Below are 19,789 nucleotides of genomic sequence, written 5' to 3' on the forward strand. Positions count from 1 at the left end.
CAGTGCATAATAATAAATACAAAAGGTAGTGATTTAATTATACACTACATCAAAAAATGTTAAATACAGCAGCAACTTTAGGAAACAAAACACAGCAACTTTGGTATAAAAAGATTTACCCTGACAATTTTTATTGCATTCCTTTCTTACATGTAAGTTTCAAAAATAACAAACACTCCAATAAAAAAATTAATTTATTCATAACAAAAATAACGCAAAATTAATTATCTTTAATATCTTACATCAAAAAATTGTAAATACGGTGGGAAAAATGCATGGTTACTCATAATTAAAAAGGTTTCAATAGGATGTGTGATATCCTTTTGCATAAAATACACTTTTAAGTCGACTTTTCATAGAAAACACTACCTTTTTTTGTGTTGCCTGGAGAAATATTTTGCCATTTTTTCAATAATCCGATTCAATTGCTTCCTGTTGCAATTGAATGTTTTCCTATTTTTCAAAATATCTCACGAATGCAATTGTAAAGCAAATAAGTTCGTATAAGCGCAGAATTATGCTTTGGGTCACTGTCTTGCACCACATTAAAATGCAGAGACACAGCTTTTCGGCGCATAGTTTTAAATCAGCTTTTAAAATGGATAAGTATTCAAACCTATCCTCAGTATATTCCAAAAATGTAAGATTTTCTATTCAGTTGGCTGCCATTGTGCCCCAAACTATTACATGATCGCCACCATCTTTGATCTTAGGAGTGGGATTCTCCTTCCACAACGTAGTACTCGCTTCTCTCCATAAAAATCTTATCCCATCTCTCAAACCATTCATTAGATTACTCGCACGTCCTTCTAATGACATTGTTTTTCGTCCTCTACCTGCCCTTTTAAACGTTCCATTCTTTTCATATGTTTTAACGACCGATTGGATGATAGCACGTGGTCTGTCAACAATTGCTGATATTTTACCGTAACTCTTTTCTTCGGTTTTCAATCATACAATCAATTTTTGTATACGAACCGGCACTCCGGATTGCGTTTTAGTTGGCTGACTCTCCAGGGGAGTTTAATAATGTAAAGTAAAAAATGCACTGAATAACAACGGTAGAAACTTCGAATAAGTGTACACTTATTCACCGAAACAAGCATTGTATGATTTTTGCGGAATATGTAAGTATGTTGAGCTTCATTTAAACAAGACAAGGTGTACTTAAATTAAAAAGAAAACTGTTAGAAAACGTCAAAGATGTCGTATTGCTATTTCATCATTAAAGAATGAATATTAATTGTGAAAAATATTTTTGTTTGTATTCCTTAATTCAACCGATGTCATACTTTCTATACTGAAGCAGGTAATGCATTTAAAATTTTTGATGCAGTGTATGTATTCTACAGATTTCCAGAAGTCTACACCCACATGCATACATGCACACATATAACTAATGTTCAGTGGCAAATTTCATGCGTAAGCTCTGGTTTTTCTGTCTGATAAAAAGGCATCTTTCACGCAATTAATTTTTATTAACACATTTCGAAATGCTTCATAAACTGCATAAACCCCTTTATTAAAATTTTTCTTTAACATTTTATTAAGTTCTACGGCTAGCATGCGTTTAAAATCATGCGTTTTTCGCGATCATTAAGTTTCTTCACTTTTACATCTTATAATTCTGTATTGCACTGCAGAATGAGTTACATACATACACTCATATGTATTTTCATTAAATTCTCGATTTCTCTCAGTCGGCGTTGCTCTTTACTTGCCCCTATGCAAGAACTATGTTTTTTTTAATAATTGACTACATTATACTAATAAATAAGTGAAAAACGTGCTTTTTCGTAATAAAATTTATATATAGTTTTATTTAAAGTACTATTAAACGTTTAATAACGCCTTAATATGTATGTATGTACTCAGATGTATGAGTATTTCTTTGCAAAGTTCAGCATCGCATCGTACATCACGATATCATACGGTTTGCTCTCATTGTAAAACAACTACACATGAATGCATGTACCATGTAATTAGGTCAAGCATGTTTGCTCATGTGTGTTTTTTTGTTTTTGTTATTTTGTCATTTTGCAATAAATAATTAGTGTTTTGATCGTTGGACCGCACGTAATGTTCGAGCTCACCTGCAGTTTCCATAATACATTGTACTTGTACGAGTATATCATAATAGTATTGACATAATGAAATAATAACTTAACACATAAATTCAACAGATTTTATCAAAATTATGTACATAGGTAAAAGAAGTACCTAACTTTTTAACTAAAAACCCATACCTAATTTTGCAACTCCAGTGCTAATATGCACCTTGAATATTAACCTTATAGGATCTTAAATGAAATTATTCGCATAAGTTCTGTAGCATTGTTGAAATTCAGCGCACGCTCGATAACGTGAACGCTCTAAAGCGTGAACACCCCAAGTGAACAGATATTTTTGTGCATTGACTACTCGAAAACGTGACAAACCCAAAAAGCTTTATAACCTGAACAATCAACGTTACAATTATTTGAATGTAGTTTACATTGATCTCAAGTAATTCTGAAATTGGGGAATCCCTAATTATAAAATAGGCATTTTATTCGTAATTGCATGTAAGGAGTAAAATATTTCAGTCGCGGTTTTGGTTTTGCAAAGAGTGTTTCGTCTTATGCTTCTAAAATTCTCGGCTTTTTAAAAAAGTCTCATCAGTCTTGATTTTAGCAAAGAAATATAATGTTGCTAAATCAACAATTTGTAACATTAAAGCGAAAAAGAAAGTGATTTTAAAATGCGTAAACAACACATTGTGGACCTGGAAATAGAAAAACACTTCGTTCTTCAGAGTTGCCCAAAATGGAGAGAGCTCTTTATCGTTGGTTTATCCGAATGCGAGATAAAAACTGGCCAGTAAGTGCTCTAATGTTGAAAGAAAAGGTAAAAACAATGCATGCAAAATTTGAAGAAAATGAAGCAAACTTCTTCGCTAGTGATGGATGGCTCCAAGGATTCAAGAAGAGGTACGGTATTCGTCTTCTTAAAATAGCAGACGAAAAACTGTCTTCGCAACCTCAGTTAGTGGATCCCTTTAAAGAAAGACTTAAAGCTAAAATGGCCGAATTGGAGTAATGCTGATGGGTCGGGGTTATTCTGGAGACTTTTGCCAGAGAAAACGTAAGCGTCAAGTTTGGAGAAGAGAGCCCCAGGGGTAAAGTCCGAGAAGCAGCGAATCACGTTTTTATGCTGTTCAAACGCCACTGGATTCCACAAGCTTGAGCTTTTGGTAATTGGAAAGGCGAAGAATCCACGCTGCTTTAAAAACATTCAGTGTCCCACCGAATATAAGAGCTCGAAATCCGCCTGGATGACGTCGGCTATTTTCAAGCAATGGTTTCATGAGTCATTTGTTCCTCAGGTGAATATTCTTTTTAAGTTTTGCCCAATTCTTAAGGTTAACTGGTTGTTTTTTAAGGTTAAATCGTTTCTAAAGGAGAAAGCCTTACCAGCTCTCCTCCTAATTGACAACGCACCTTCTCACCCAAAAGAAGCTGAACTGACAACGCGAAATGGGCAAATTTCGGTAATGTTTATGCCACCAAACGTTACTCCCCTCATTCAATCGATGGATCAGAACGCAATAAAAATCACTCACAGAAGCAGGCCTCTAGCTTCAATAGCAGCGGCAAAGTCTGATTTGCTCGAGTCGTTGAAAAAAATTAACTTAAAAACAGCTTTAAATCTTTTGGATGCGGCTTGGTTTCGTGTTGGTGAAGCAACATTAGCTAAGTGCTGGAACAGTATTTTAAATTTTGCAGTAAACAATGATGACCCCGAAGATAATGTTCCGTTGGCGGTTTTAAAAGAAAAATGGGAACTTGAACTTCGCACCTTGTTGAGCACACCGTCGATCTCCTTAGTAGTTTAAATCCTGAGGTTCGTTCGTGTTCGCAGATATGGTCAAAGATATGTATGTGGGTTGTTAAAAAAACTTTTTTTATTAAAAATTTCAGATTGAATTCACGTTACTAGCCATTCATGAATGGAACGAAGATATCGAGGAGGGCAATGCAGATGACGATCATCAACAAGAGGACGAATCCGATGATGACAGCGTATCAGAGCAACTGGATAAAATTAAGCCGACTGAAGCAGTTGCAATTTTCAACAAGGCGTTAATATGGGCTGGTCATGAAGACGTCGATCAAAATGATATGAGTGTGCTAAGACGGTTAAGGGAGAAAGCTGTGCTTCAAGTTTTAAAAAAACAGAAGATACAAAAAAAGATGACTGGTTTTTTTAAATAAAACCATCGTATGACTTAATTTTCAATTAATATGTAACGAAAACAAGAATAAAATCTGGATTTAAATGTGAAAAAATATATTTACTTAGTCTTTTTGGGCATTCCAAAACGTGAACACTTTTGTTAACGTGAACTGCCTTGTTTTGAATTAGTTCACGTTATCGAACGTGCGCTGTAAGTCGGAAAAAAATTATAATACATTTGTGCACATAAGCATGTACCTATATAAAAAAATAGCACCACTCAGGGATTTTCGAGAAATTATTATTAATAATTTTTTTTTTAACTTCAACATTTTTATGGGGAGCTTTTCCATGGCAGAAATACTTTCATGGATTTGCCGTTGCCTGCCGAGGGGCGAGGGCTATTTCATCACTTTAGTGTTTAGTGTACTCAGCGGATTTCGACCTCAGGCGCTACCGAATGGTAATCACGCACCTTCCAATCCCGCTATGGCGATTTCCAGTACTTACTAATTTAATTTAATTTCTCTTTTAAGTTGATCTAACGTAAAGGCTATTTATTTATTGAGGTACAAAAATGCAAATGTGATTCAATAAAAAACAATGCATCTAAAACGAGTCACTGTTTTAATTGGTTTTTGGCTGGCGGATCACAGGGCCGCACTTTATTGAAAATGATGCCGGCCACGCTGCTATGGCCAATGGTGAATGTTATCGTGGTATAATAAAACACTTGTTATGGCCTGAATTAGATGAAATGGACTTAGATGGATATGTGGCTTCAACAGGATGAAGCCACTTGAAACACAGCGCATGAAGCAATAGCGCTATTGCGAACGAAATTCACAGAATGCATTATTTCACGAAACAACGAGTTCGAATGGCCGCCGAGATTTTGAGACTTGATACCAATGCACTTTTCTCTCTTGAGCTACGTGAGAGATGTTCCCAGAGCTGAAGAACGAAATCTCAAGCGCAAATGATATGCAGCCCAAACTTTGGCAAAAAGTCATAGAAAATTTTAATACTTGCATTCTGTGTTGCCAGAGTAGTCCTTTTTGACATTTAATGGTTATCGTGTTTGGTGCATAAGCACCATAGCCTAAAAAACTAACATAATAAAATAAAAAAAATCCCTTCAACAAATATTGTTTTATTTTATTTATAAAAGAAAATCTGCGCTCTTGGTGAATCACCCTGTACGTATACTAAACAAATGGTCTGTATTAAGGTCAATTTAAAGCTGTTATAATACAACTATTTATAATTACTTAAATGTCTGTTCTAACACAATAATTTAAGTGCGTGCGCATGCCTACGTTTGCAACTTTAAACATTTTTGTTAGCTGTAAAGTTTTAAATTTGCGTCTAGCAAATCAGTTATTTAGTAGAGTTTTGTTAATCTAAACGCTTTCGTCATAATTTAGTGTAGTTTTGATCGCTTCTCATACGTACATATGAGATTTTTATTTTGAATTTGAATATTGATTACTGGAGGCAACCGAAAATGGTTTCTGAAGAGAGTCGGTCCAACGGGGAAACAGTGATAGACATTAAAAAATGTGATTTTAAAGTTGAGAATACGGCTGCCAAAGATAACAATGCGTCTGCTCCAATTCAATCAGAGAGTCTACGTGAAAAAGTATTCAAACCGTGCGATTCGTATTTAACGGATCTTTATAAAAGTGAACATATAAAAACGTTATATAATATTTTTGGAGTGGCGACATTCTTTCTGATTACATATTACATTTGCGACGATTACTTCAAATACGGAAGGTAAAGATGCAAGATCCAACTAATTAGTAATTCATATGCACTATAAGTGTTTTTGGGACTCCTGAAACTCTCAATTCCTAGGAGTGACTTTGTAAAATGGTCAAAGCACATTGTGATCGTAATGCTCTATATGCAACGAGGTCGAGTTAGTCAAACGTAAATAATGATATTGGGCATGCTTTGATGGCCTTATATCTAAAGCACATTGTATCACCATTTTGCAACGAAGTTTGCAGAGTTAAAGAAAATACCGTCCAAGTGTTATACGTAGGCCTTGCAACTCATAAAGAAATTTTGTAATATGACACTAACCCGAAGGGCATCGCTACCGTTGGACAAAACTGCGCACAGCAGCAATGATTGTCGGTCTTCTGGTGGCTTTCATAGCAAGTGGGTTAGCTGAAGTGAGTTAGTTTTGAGAACAAGCAAGCAGCATTGCCAGATTTCGTTTTCATCTACAAAAGAAATGTACATATTTTTGCTTGGACAAATAACATTTTTTGGCCGAAATGTTAATTATATAAAATTATGTGTAATTGTTTATTCAATGACGCGCCAGAACGGCAGCCAAGCCCAAGGACAGACAGAGCCCATGCCTTAAAATTCAGTACATAAACAAATTTGATTTCACGCCTTCCACAAAAAAAAACATATATCCTTGAAAAGTTTATGTACCTAAGCAATAATCATCACCGATGTGAAACATATATTTATAATTGGCGCTTATACGCTTTTTTAGTGTTTGGCCGAGCTCCTCCCACTACTCCTACGGACTCCAAACTCAGATATTTTTGTATGAGAAGCTTTTTCAGAGGGGCGACCGATAGCAGAAAACACTGTTTCTTTATTTTGGTGTTTCACGGAGATTCGAACCTACGTTCTCCGGATGGTAGTAGACACCCACATATTCAACTACTGCGGATTTTTACGAAAAATTATATATATTGTACCACATGGGCTGAAAATTCCCGGGCCTAGCACATAGATGGCACTAGTTTTATTTCATTCACCCCTCTTTCAGTTAGTACTAACCTTAGAAAGACAGCTGTTAAAATTTCATGATATTCTAGTCATTAGTTCGTGAGTTATTGTGCAAATATTGACGCTAATGTTATTATTTAAAAAAAAATGGATCAAAAATAATTTCGTGTTTTTAATGTGGTTTCTCTCTATAAAGCACTCGGCCACTCTCTATAAAGCAATAATTTTTCGACAATCCACAGATCGGACAAAAATAGGTTTACAGCTCAATTCGAACTTTTATAATGCCCAAACTGCTAATGAAGCAGGTTGACCTTCTAAACGAGTAATTCGAAAATTTTAAGCAAAACCATGAAATAATAAGCTGTTGAGATTATTGGCAAGTTGGTGTGTAGACACCCGCGGCTACTGCATCCACATTCCTGTTGGTATTCCCGGCAGGGTAGTGGAGGCCGTGGGATCCCTAGTAGACCAGTGTTAACAACTTTTCGCAAAAAACAGAGGTATGCAATCGCGGTCAGCCCTTCTTTGGAGAGAGAGACTACTTGATAAACGCAATATTTGAGATGCGCATTCTGCAAATAAGTTCATTTACCGGATTTATCGTGCTGACTAACAGTCCTCATTTTGATGGAAAAACAACTAAATTGCAAGCAACTAATGATCCAAAAACAAAGTATTTTTATCATATACATATATACTTTTCTTACACCCTTGTTGGGTGCTTAGCCGATCTCCACCTCCGATTTGTGAGGTGCGTGTTGATGTTCTTTCCCAAATGGAGGGACCTACAGTTTTAAGCCGACTCCGAACAACAGATGATTGTTTTATGAAGGGCTTTTTTATGGCAGAAATATTTTACTCTTGAAGGTTTGCCATTACTTGCTGAGGGGCTATTAGAAAAAATTAGAGAATGACCGAATATCGATTTTAAAGCTGAACCGAACCCAACCGAACTTCGGCCAATATCAGCCGAAGCCGAATCGATCATTTTAAAGGGTAAACAAGTTGTAAAGAAGCAATGATTTTTTTAACCCATAATTTTTATTAATAAATAGACAAAAGAAGGCAGATAACATGTACTCACGTTTGCAAAAATAGTACTAAACTTTTGTACATGGCTTCATTATTTAATACTCATAGTTCAAAAATTTTATATCGTAATGTGAAAACAATATCTATTGGCATTTTCATTTTCACCTTACCAGCGGCACCGTCTACCGGTATTCGAGTAGAGCTAACTTGCAGCACTGAACAGTTTGCCCATTAGCTGCAAGAAATGTTAGAAAACTAAAATTTTACACAATTTTCGAATAAAATAATGTAAAGAAATGTTCAACTAAAGTTCGGTCAAAACCGAACGGAAATTTTCTGACCGGGAAGGCGAAGCTGAGACCGAAAAAAAAGAAAATAATGTTTGCCATCATTTGGTGTTTAATGTCCACAGCGGGTTTTGAACTAGAGTACGACCTAGGGCAATCACGCCATAAGCCATTCGGCTGCGGCGGCTGCCGTATACGAAAGTGGTTTGACAAGTCCGGCCAAAAATAAGAACCACTTAAATACAATAATATTTTTATTTTTCGACATTGTCTCCTTTTTGGCTTGTACACTTCCTCTAACGCTGTTCTAGATTGTTGATCTTTCCGAATAATAGGATCTGTCTAAGTCTGAAAAATAGCCATTCGCTTCTGCAATCACTTCCCCGTTTGCATAATATCTTTTTTCGGCAGCCATTTATTGTAATTGGAGAATAGGGTGGCTGTGAAACGACTTGGAACCCTATTTCCATTAATTTTCCGACCATAACTGTTGATGCGATAGCTGGTGCGTTGTCGTGATGGAAAAGAAAAATCACTGGACTTCCTCGATTCAAACGAATGCCAGACACAAAGAAATATGCCGATCTGGCTGAAACTTGGTGTGTGTTCTTCCAAGAGATGCTACAAGCCACACATAACCTCGATACACGCCATAAGTGCTATCTCTCTGACTTTGCATGGACATTTCACACGACCCTCATACCGCTCTTACATTTCCCCCAAAAATTTCAATAACAATAAATTAACGAATGCATTTTTACACTCTAATTTTTGATTAACAAAAATATAACTTCGAAAGTGTGAAAATGTCAGTAAATTTAATTATATCACGAAAACAGAGAGGGCGTTTTTCGTGAATTCTTGAATTGTGGCTTATTAAATATACATTTATTAGTTTGGGAAAAAGAAATCCATTAGTTTATTTATTTTTTATTTTACGCAAATGGTTTAAAACTCTTTTATGATCGATCTTTAGCTCCTGGGCGATGCTGCGACTATTAACTTCTATTAATCTGCGGTTTTATCGCCTGTCTGTGCGAGGTGCATCTTTAACATCAAACATGCCTGAACGGAATCGACTAATTGAGAAAATAATGGATTTCTTTTTCCCCGAACTAATGTTTTATAAAGACTAAAATCATGTAGATAAATACAAAAGTACGTGTAAATGCAATAAAAAATTGCTATATGCACAATCAATTTTGCAATATTTAAACAAATACATTTTTTCCATTCCAGGATTTATCTCGGTTGGTTTACTATAAAAGCAGGCTTTGGAGGATTACAGTATGCTTGTGGTTGTTGGTTCTTAATAAATTTAATTGCATTGTTGGTATATCTCGGTGTTCGGCTCTGGACGAAGATAAACTCTTTCGTCAGCAAAGGTAACTAAAATCGCACATAATATCGAAAAATAAGGTGAACAACATTTTAAAACTATTTTCAATTTACAGGCATATTCAGGTGGTGTTTAAATGCTTTATTCCTACTGTTCTACATCATAGCTCTGTTACTGGGATTTTATCTTTGCGCCCTATGCTGTCTTTTCTACCGACTACCATTCGCCTCTGCTACCTTCATACTAATGGAAACCGTTCGAATCCTCATGAAAATTCACGCATTTGTACGCACAACAATTGGACAATCGTGCAATTCTCAATCACCCACCAACAATTCTACGAATATACCAAGTATTGGCCATTACGTTTTCTTTTTGTTCGCGCCAACTTTAATCTATCGTGACTCCTATCCCCGCAGCACAGTGCCAATACGATGGACGTTTCTGTTGGCTCGGCTTTCAGAAATTTTCATTATCTCATTTCACTTTATCTTCATCTATGAGCGATACATAGAATACTATTACAAGGACTTCGGAACCACAGCACCAAAATGGGCACAAATAGTAGAAGATTTCTATGGAATGATGCTGCCCTGTGCACTGATTCTTGTTCTGATTATGGTTATGGTATTGCATTCAATTCAAAACTTTTTTGCGGAGTTACTTCACTTCAGCGATCGCAGGTTTTACTCAAATTGGTGGACCGCTACCAACTATCGCGTTTATTTGATTAGGTGGAATTGTTTAGTACAAGAATGGCTGTACGAATACATTTATAAAGATATCTGCACATATGTCAGTTCCAACCGATTTGTCTGCTCATTTACTGTCATCACAATTTCCGCTATAATGCATGAAGTAATGTTTAGTTTAGCGCTTCAATTATTTTTGCCAATAAATTATATTTGTTTTGGAGTTCTCGGTTATGTACTAATGTGTGTGCCGTTCGATGGTAGACTGGGAAATGTTACTTTGTGGGTATTCATTGTATTTGGCATGACGCTGCAGGTATCTCTCTACTGTATGGAGTATTATGCGAAACTGAATTGTCCAAAGATGTATAGTGAAAATTTGGTAGACATATTAATACCACACATATGGACTTGCTTGAAAAATCACAACTAACAATTACGTTTGAAAAGCCCTTAGATCTCAAGTCAAGCCGAACTTTAGCATTTTATATTAACCATTTTCTCAAACCTATGCTGAAGATGAGGAATATTTGAGGAGTCACTGGCAACTTTGTGGCAGCATTTATATTTTTCTTGCAATTTTATTTTCCATAAAAAATGTTAGTTAGAACAATGTATATAATTAATTAAAAAGTGGCAGGTATTTTGGTTCGGACCGTAGTCTACTCGTCTGTTAACTTTTATTTTTTTTAAGTTTGCTGAGTAAATGTAGATACTTTTCGATTAACTTGTCAGTTTTCATATAAATTAAATGTCGAAAATGAAATTAGTTTTAATCTTTTTTTTAAGTTTAGGTAATTAATTTTTAATCAAAATAATTTATTGTACTGAATAAAATAAAAAAATTAATTAAAATTACAAAATAAAATAAAATATTTTATTTGATACAATCAGAGAGAGAGAGAGAGAGATCAAGTGGTGAATTACTAAATTCTGAACTTGATTTCGAAGAAAATCTCCACTTTAAAAAAGTGCCCTTTAAGTTGAGATGCTGTTGAGAATTATTGTTGGAGATTGGAGAAAGCCCTTCCATATAAAATAAATAATATAACTGCATGTACACTGACGGATCCAAGATGGACTGTGGCGTCGACGACGGTGTATATTCGAAAGACCTCAAAACTTCCAAATCTTTTCGCCTGGGGAACTGGAATAGTATCTTTCAAACAGTAGTTCTCGGGATAAGGGAAGCTTGTAGGATAATTAGAAACCATCCACAACAACTATCGGAAGTATGTATTTGTCAGATAGTAAGGCAGCCAGCTATCTTAGCTTTAAAGTCACCTATAACTAATTCCAAAATCGTCGGAAAATGCAAAGAAGAACTTAATGCACGAGAGACTTCACTCTAAATGGTTACCTGACCATATGAACATAGCAGGAAATGAGAACGCTGATGAACTTGCAAGACAGGGGGCGTCCTATAACAAATCCGAAGCAGTAGAAATAGAATGCCCAAAGAGTGCGCAAAATGCAGATTTCCTTGCTATTCCAGCAGCAGACCGTCGACAGATGGACTAACAAGGATACCTGCAAAATAACTAAAAACTTAGCCCAATTTCAACAAATCCAGAGATGACGAATTGTTAAGAAAGCCACGAGCAGATATATATTAAAAATTGAACAACAACAATAACCGGTCACTGCCCTTTGGGAGACCAGGCCAGGAAGATGAGGCAGCCGTATAACGATAGATGCAGAAGCTGCAATCTAAGAATCTAAAGAAACAGTCTTTCACTTCCTGTGTGAGTGCCCAAGTCTGGGTACTCTACGACAGAGAATACTGAACGAATTCTCAATATTTAAGTAAAGAAATTGCAGAAAAGAAAATAGACATAGGCAGATTCGTAGTCAAATCAAGATGGTTGCACTATTAAAAAGCAACGGTTCAACAAGTTGGGGTATCAAAATAGCATTTTCGTGCTGGATCTGCGCAGTGTCAGACGCCACCACCACCACCATTCCTTATCAAAAGTTGATATCAAACAAAAAGGTTTATCGGGCGCAAAGTTTTGTAAGTGGGTAATTAATATATGTACGCGTATTGAATTATTGAAGTGAAACTTCTTAGGCGTCGATGGACAAGCGAGAATGGAGAGTAAAATTTCAAGGTTTTGGGTATCTTCGTTCCGCGAGAGAGAAAAAAGATATTAGGTAGAAGAAAAGGAGAGAGATTTTTGGTGTGCCAGTTAATGATGATTTACAAAAGGAGACGCCCACAACTGTATGCCGATTTCGGACGGCAAATGGATTTCTTAAAACTTTTTCATTGCAGAAATTCACTTAGAAGATTACCATAGACTGAGAAGCGATTGCCATTCCCATAGTGGGAAGCAGACCGTATGGTAATAAAGACAAAATCCTCTCCACTATGTCGGCCAAAGTTTTGTGAAGGTAGTTCAAGGTCGATAATTAATTCAGTTGTTGATAATAACACAGACGCACAACGTGTGAAAGTACACTATCGAAATGGGGAGAGTTTCACAGAACCGCCCAAAACTTGTCGTTAACCCGCGCCACCAAGATTGGTTGGAAGTCGTTTCATAATTTTTAATTTTTGTTTCTTTTTGACCCTTTACTGTACCCATATATGATATTGATTGATTCCATTTTATTCCCAAATTAAGTATTATAAAATAATTCAAACTATTTTAGTCTATCAAATACATATATATTTAGCAATAAGAAAAATAAAAACATTTCTAAATAACCTTCCATTTTGTGCAAATGGGTGAGTAAAACAGAGTAAAACGTAAGTATTTTTTGAGAAAAAAAAATTATTATTATTATTGTATAATAATTTTTAAAGCTGTGTTCCTGTGCACTACCCTAAAGGTCCAAAAATGTCACGTGCATCTGCAGCAAAATATTTGAAGAAGTCGAAGACGTTTATAAATAAAATAGTAGAAGGATATACCGAACTTAAAATCGTTGACAACCTCCTCCGGACAAGGTAAAAAAAAACATACCTATCCTAAGCAAAATCAGAAGAACATTCATTTGTTTGTAGCTGAAGCTGAAACAGTTTTAAGGAAAATGGTGATAATATATCCAAAGACACCATGCGATTACCTTAACGAGCAGAACAACTCAAATTCCGGAGCACATTGAAAAAGGCTTGCATGGGTTAAGGCAAATTCACGGAGGAATCTTCCTTTTGAGCGAATAGTTGTATACGTCGGTCCTGGTGTACTTCTGACAATCATCGACTTCAACGAACTGTTAAGTATCCAGTTAAGGTCCCTTGGCGCTGTTTCCCGGAAAGGGAATTTGGTAGTTTTTTGGTGTTTAACGCCAATCTGAATGCAGTTGTGATTAATAGAATTCACTAAAAAACATTTTTACCGGCAGCTGCGAAGATGTTTGGAAGAACTAGCCAACCTTGGATTTTACACAAAAACTAAGATCCCAAACATTGTAGCGGAAGGTGTTTAAGAGTGGAAACAGCAAAATGGGATTGAAATGTTGAATTGGCCTTCCCAATCGCCTTATGCTAAATCTATTGAAATATTTGGGTAATATACATATATGTATATAATTGGCGCGTACACCCTTTTTGGGAGTTTGGCCGAGCTCCTCCTCCTATTTGTGGTGTGCGTCTTGATGTTGTTCCACAAATGGAGGGACCTACAGTTTCTAGCCTACTTCGAACGGCAGATATTTTTATGAGGAGCTTTTTCATGGCGGAAATACACTCGGAGGTTTGCCATTGCCTGCCGGGCGGCGACCGCTATTAGAAAAAACTTTTTCTTCCGAATGGTAGTCACGCACCAACCCATTCGGCTACGGCGGCTGCATATATGTATGTATTACGACGCTCGGCCGGGTTCTTTCTGAATAAGCCAAATTAATAGACATAGCACATAGGTATATGTATGCATAAACAAAGTTATAAAGATGAGACTTTGTTTGAATTTCGAGCCTTTAAAATCAGCTGTACGGAAAACAAAAGCAAAATAACAATTAATTCAAGAAATTTACTACTACTAAAAATAATAAATGCACGTAAAGTATAATATTTAAATATGTATGTAGAATAATTAAAACAACGTGTTCCAAATGCACATGCACCAAAAGTTATACTCGACACATTTAGAAGTACGTAATTCAAAAACTATAAACGTGTAAAAAAACTGTTCGTTCTTTGGTACAAACTCCAGTCGTGCTAATTATGTTAAATGCGTTGTGTGTGACCGTCTGCCTATAAGTACTTATATAAAAACATTAAATAAAAATGAAAGTAGGCACATTAAAAGGCACACGGGTATTTTTTCATATTGTTTGGTGTATAAGAGTAGTGTTCTGAGTTGCGAGATGAATGTGTGTGGCGAAACGAATGCTTTCGCAAAATTTGTGGTGGTTGTCAATGAGGGGGAATGAACACATTCCCCTGTATTTGCAGTTGGAACACCAAAAGAAGTATATCTCACAAGCGCGTTCATCCAAATTTGACAATCCTAATACTTAATTTATTAAGCGAATGAATGAGAATCTCATAGGCTAAGTACACATATTTTAATGTTAATAGGCATTAAAAAAGGAAGTTGTGGCATACTTATTATATATTATATTTTATAAATTATTAATGTATTTATTTCTATATGGCAGTACCTTCTACTTGTTGAGATTTAATTTAAAGTTTTTCTTATATGGCAATGCCCTAAAATTGTAATAACTACTATTCATATGTCTTTTCCAACTTCTAAATTTGAATTTTATAACAGGATTGCCTTTGCCTATAAAAAGCCTGCGCGCTCTTGGTAATCGGCGCTTTCCGGCGTTTTTCTTACCGTTTACGATAAGCTTTGAAATAAACACAACCCTACAAAATACTAGAGTTATATGATACTTATTTTACAATAAATATATGTAAAATAAATACAACTCTACAAAGTACAATTAAACCATGATTCAATTATTAAAGGTTTGCTCACTTATAACATTAGAATTCTGACACTCTCTTACAAAAGGTCGCATTTAAACAGGATGAAGAAAATGGAAATATTAAATAACTTTTTGCTTAAAATGGTAGTAAAATAGTCCTTTTAAAAAAATATAAAGTATAAACGGAAATGACCAAGTATGATATTTAAAAAAAAAATTCTTTAACTTAATGCCAGAATTATATTTTGTGAATTAATTTTTAAATTCAAAACTGATCAGATACTTCGTGATTACCTCAGTATTATGACCTTGAATCCTATCATAAAAGAAGCGAATCCATCATGAATTTGGTTGACTAAAAACAAACTTTGAACATACTCACGGCGCTTTACTTTCCTATGCCTTGCCCACGTAAGTTTCGAGTTTTGACCACCCAGTCAAGCATATTCTTACATTAATATATACTTAACAAACGACCTTCACTTATTTAAACTAATTTTTATTATAGTTTTGTCAGATGGACCGCAAGCAACAAATACGGGTATTGACAGCCCTGATACTAGAAACTAATTATTTATTTTAAAATCAAGTGCTAGTTTTGTTCGTCGAAAGAGGACTTTACTACTCAAGTGCCTATTTAGTCCAAAGTAGCACTTGTTGGCAAGAGAAATTCTTTGTTGGATAACGGCTGACATTATTATCGGGTTGATCTGGATTAGTTGCATTAAATTCCTGAGATAATTCTGAGTTAAGTGGTTAATCCCGATTACCGCCACCGTCTATCTGTGCTATAAGGGTGCAAGTCTATGAAACAACATTGCGCTATAAAACTAAACCATAGCTGAAAATGAGTAAATTAAATATATAATATATTAACTAAATTTTCCTTCAGATTTATATCCAACTTTCGGTTGATTGAACTGCGTTTATGTACGAGCTTGAAAACATAAAGGAAACACTCGAATTTCGTACATCTTCATCTAAATAGCCAATGCTAATAACGTGCTACGCACTAGCGTTTTTGAACATGCGAGTTAACAGGAGGTCATAGGAATTGAATTTCAATACTCTATTTCGGTAGCTTTGAGGGAGGTGTTTTCAATTTCGGAATATGAACTTTGCGCCAAATGGATCAAAACAGTTATGACTGAAACTGAAACTCAACAGTGACGTAACAAACAATGTATCAATTTATACTTTTAAAGGGTGGTTAAATTTTAAGGGCCGATGTGTAATGTGAATCACACCGAAACGTCAAGTTTTTTTCTGCATTTCATTTCACATTTTTCAATTTCAGACTAACTCAATTTGAACCATGGAAAGATACACAATCAAGCATGGTGGCAGGAAATGGCAACAGTGAATACCAATTTTCGAAGAAAATCATCTTCGGTGATGAGACACATTTTCACCTCAGTAGATTCGTCAATAAGCAGAGTTGCCGCATTTGGGCGAATGATAATCCAAGACTGATTGCCGAAAAACCAATGCACCCACAAAGAGTGCGGTTTATGGGCCGGCGGCATCAGTGGGCCGTATTTTTTCCAAAATCAGGCTGGTCAGGCAGTTATTGTGAATAGTGTTTGCTATCGTGAGATGATAACGAACTTTTAATGGCCCGATTTAGAAGATATGGAGGTGGGCAATATGTGGTTTCAACAGGACGGTGCCATTTGTCACACAGCTAACGAAACAATGACTCTTTTGCGCGAAAAATTTTATGGCCGAATAATCTCACGTCGCGGCGATGTCAATTGGCCACCAAGATCATGTGATTTGTCACCGTTGGACTTCTTTTTTTGGGGTTATTTGAAGGAAAAGGTGTACGTCGATAAGCTAGCAACAATTCAAGAGCTAAAGAATGGATAATTCGGCACATTAACGGCATAGAACCTCAATTATGCCTCAGCGTCATCGAAAATTTGGACCATCGGATGGAGGTGTGCCGCCGAGTCAGCGGCGGCCATTTGGCCAATATTTTGTTCCATACGTATTTGCGGCATACCAATATTATCATAGTAAAGAGAAATGACAATAATTTCTTTGAAAAATTGTATTTTATTCAAAATCAACACCGGCTCTTGAAACTTAACCACCCTTTATTTGGTTAAATAGCACACGGGCGAAATAAACAGGAAAAGCTTTCATTACGGACTTTATTCCATTAACGTCTATTTTGCATCGGACCTAGAGAGCTCAGCGAAAAAGCGGAATTGTCCCATAGTTCCCTTCTATTTCGAAATTCCACATGCCTTTTGTGACGCCTGGATTGTTCTACGTTAATGAAGCCAGCATATCAAAGTATTGAGTAGAGTTTCGCTTTAATCTGCAAGTTAACTATGATAAGTACAAGGTGGCGCAAAATAAATTACTCAAAAACAAATTTCATTAACGTAATGATAAATTTTGCGCCCCCTGTAGAACGATAATCCAGGTATGTACTATTTTTCGTTTATCAGCAACACAATTTAAGCTTTGTCGCAAACAAACCGCGGTCAAACGACACGAATCAATCTCAAATCCACTGAGAGCCGGTTAACGATCTTATGTTAGTCGCACCTTTCCGATTCTCTCCATCGTGGATACAACCAAGGGTGATAGTTTTACACGGTTTGGTCTATAACTATGGTAAAAAAGAAAATTGGGAAGGGAACTTCGGCTGTCACGTCACGGGGGATTCGGCAGTCGAATTCCGCACGATCAATTGACATGTATTCACACACTCGTCCAATCAGTCGTTGTTCAGACGGCAACAAAGTGTCATTGGTTGATTTTTTTCGCATATCACCAACACAATCTCAGTTTTTTGTATACACACCCGAAGTGGCGTCAGCCCATCAGATGATTCTGTGAATTTCGCTGAGAGTCGAATCACGGAAGGCTAAATAGCACACCTCTAAAAAAAATGTTCACCATGTTTACCACTACCAACTGAGTAAAAAATCCTTCGATACAATTTATTCATTAGTTCATGTCACCGCCATTTTTGCAGCGTTGTCGATTCCACGGCATTCGTTGTCAATCTCGGTATTCGGTAGCAACTTGTACTAAACTGAATATGGCAAGACTAAGTAAGACTAGGCTTTTTTGAGTATTTTACTAAATAACTAACTCGTCTTTTATGATGGATGGGCCGTCGGATTTTGCAAGCTTAACTTTTACCTTAGCCAGTTTTGGTCTGCCAGTCGTTTTTCTATGCTCGACAGAACCAGGTTTTTCGAAAATTTTCACGAACATTTGAATTGTCGACTCATTCGGCTGATTTTTTCCCCCAAGAAATCACGAATTTTGCGGTATGCCGTTCTTAAAGACCATTTTCATAAGAAGCTTCAATAGTTTTAACGCGTTATTCTATCGTGATAAATTTTTATTATATCCGTCTACTTGAAAAATTTCAAAGAAAACATGAAAAATGGTACCGTCTAGGAATTCACCATTAACATCTAGGAGTCACTTTTGAAAGACCCTTTACAATTCAATTCTTCTAGAAAAATTCAAACAATATTCAAACAGCTATTTAAATTGCATGATATTATATTTATTAGTTCGTGAGTTATTGTGCTAAGAAGCAATGGCTTGAAAGGTGTTATGGGGACTCCACTCCATCAGAAACAGCAATAAAACAATGGTTTGCTGACTTCAAACGTAGTTGTACAGACACCGATGATGCGCAACACACTGGACGTCCAAATGAGACGGTAACATTCGAAAACATCAAAAAAATCCACAAAATCGTTTTGAAATTATTGTGAGTTAACAGGCATCGTAAAGATATCAAATTATTTGACTTTGAGAAAGTTATGTTTAAAGTAGGTGCCGCGTTTGCTCATTTTCAAGATAACGCACCGTGTCACAAGTCAATCAAAACAATGGCAAAACTACATGAATTGAACTTGAAATTGCTACTGGCTGTTCGCAGACCAGTAAGAAATTTTGCTCGAATGAAGAGGTTATCCCTGAAACTGAGTCCTATTTCGAGGCAAAGGACAAATCGTTCTACAAAAGTGGTACTGCTAATTTTGAACACAAAAAAAACGTGTTTTCTCTGTTAGGCCCAAGACTTGTCAGCCCATGTATTATACTGTGGCATGACGCATCGAAGTGAACAACACAAATCGTGATTACTCGCAACATGAAATGGTTCTTAACACTTCGTTAGTTGATCACGAGCTAACTCGTGTCATTGCATTGCCGATTTCAATTAAAAGTTATATAAGAAATATGTTCAAAATTTGATTTCAATTCATTATGTCTAACTGAATTTATATTGTTTCATTTCCACATAGAACTACAAAATAATTGCCGGTGGCATGAGATAGATTCAGCATAAAAATGCCGGCCAGCAATGTGTTAATTGGCGAAATCGTTCTAGTTCTGAATCAAAGATATTTCACTAGCTCAAATTTTTCCTGCAGGGTTAGTACAGCATTTGTTTCATCAACTCTACTGTTGTAATTTTTGGCTGCGTTTCTCGCTAACACAACGAAGTATTACATTACATTCTAAAAAATGTGTATCCTTTTTTTAAAGCCAACTAAAATAACCTAGAAATTTTAATTAAACGATTTGTTTTCAAA

The 19,789-nt window shown here is 35.9% G+C and overlaps 1 protein-coding gene across 2 annotated transcripts; it reads left to right on the forward strand.

Moving 5' to 3' along the window:
* The first annotated feature begins 911 nt into the window (after nucleotides 1-911).
* LOC128867912 (sterol O-acyltransferase 1-like) lies at nucleotides 912-11,022 on the forward strand. Of its 2 annotated transcripts, none has more exons than XM_054109526.1 (3): nucleotides 912-1,127; nucleotides 9,537-9,682; nucleotides 9,752-11,022. In XM_054109526.1, coding segments are annotated over exons 1-3 (1,158 nt in total). In that variant the 5' UTR covers nucleotides 912-1,125; the 3' UTR covers nucleotides 10,762-11,022. The 2 variants fall into 2 exon arrangements, with proteins under 2 accessions (XP_053965501.1, XP_053965500.1); XM_054109525.1 differs by lacking the exon at nucleotides 912-1,127 and adding an exon at nucleotides 5,668-5,994.
* The last annotated feature ends 8,767 nt before the right edge of the window (nucleotides 11,023-19,789 follow it).

The sequence above is a fragment of the Anastrepha ludens genome, chromosome 6 (genome assembly GCF_028408465.1).
Source record: "Anastrepha ludens isolate Willacy chromosome 6, idAnaLude1.1, whole genome shotgun sequence".
Classification (NCBI taxonomy): domain Eukaryota; kingdom Metazoa; phylum Arthropoda; class Insecta; order Diptera; family Tephritidae; genus Anastrepha; species Anastrepha ludens.

What these genes read in the sequence shown, in the direction of transcription:
- LOC128867912 (XM_054109525.1), top strand. Translation starts at nt 5,723, where the DNA reads ATGGTTTCTGAAGAGAGTCGGTCCAACGGGGAAACAGTGATAGACATT. An exon ending in GATTACTTCAAATACGGAAG is followed by an intron (nt 5,995 to 9,536) that starts GTAAAGATGCAA and finishes TTTCCATTCCAG; the next exon opens with GATTTATCTCGGTTGGTTTA. An exon ending in AAACTCTTTCGTCAGCAAAG is followed by an intron (nt 9,683 to 9,751) that starts GTAACTAAAATC and finishes TTCAATTTACAG; the next exon opens with GCATATTCAGGTGGTGTTTA.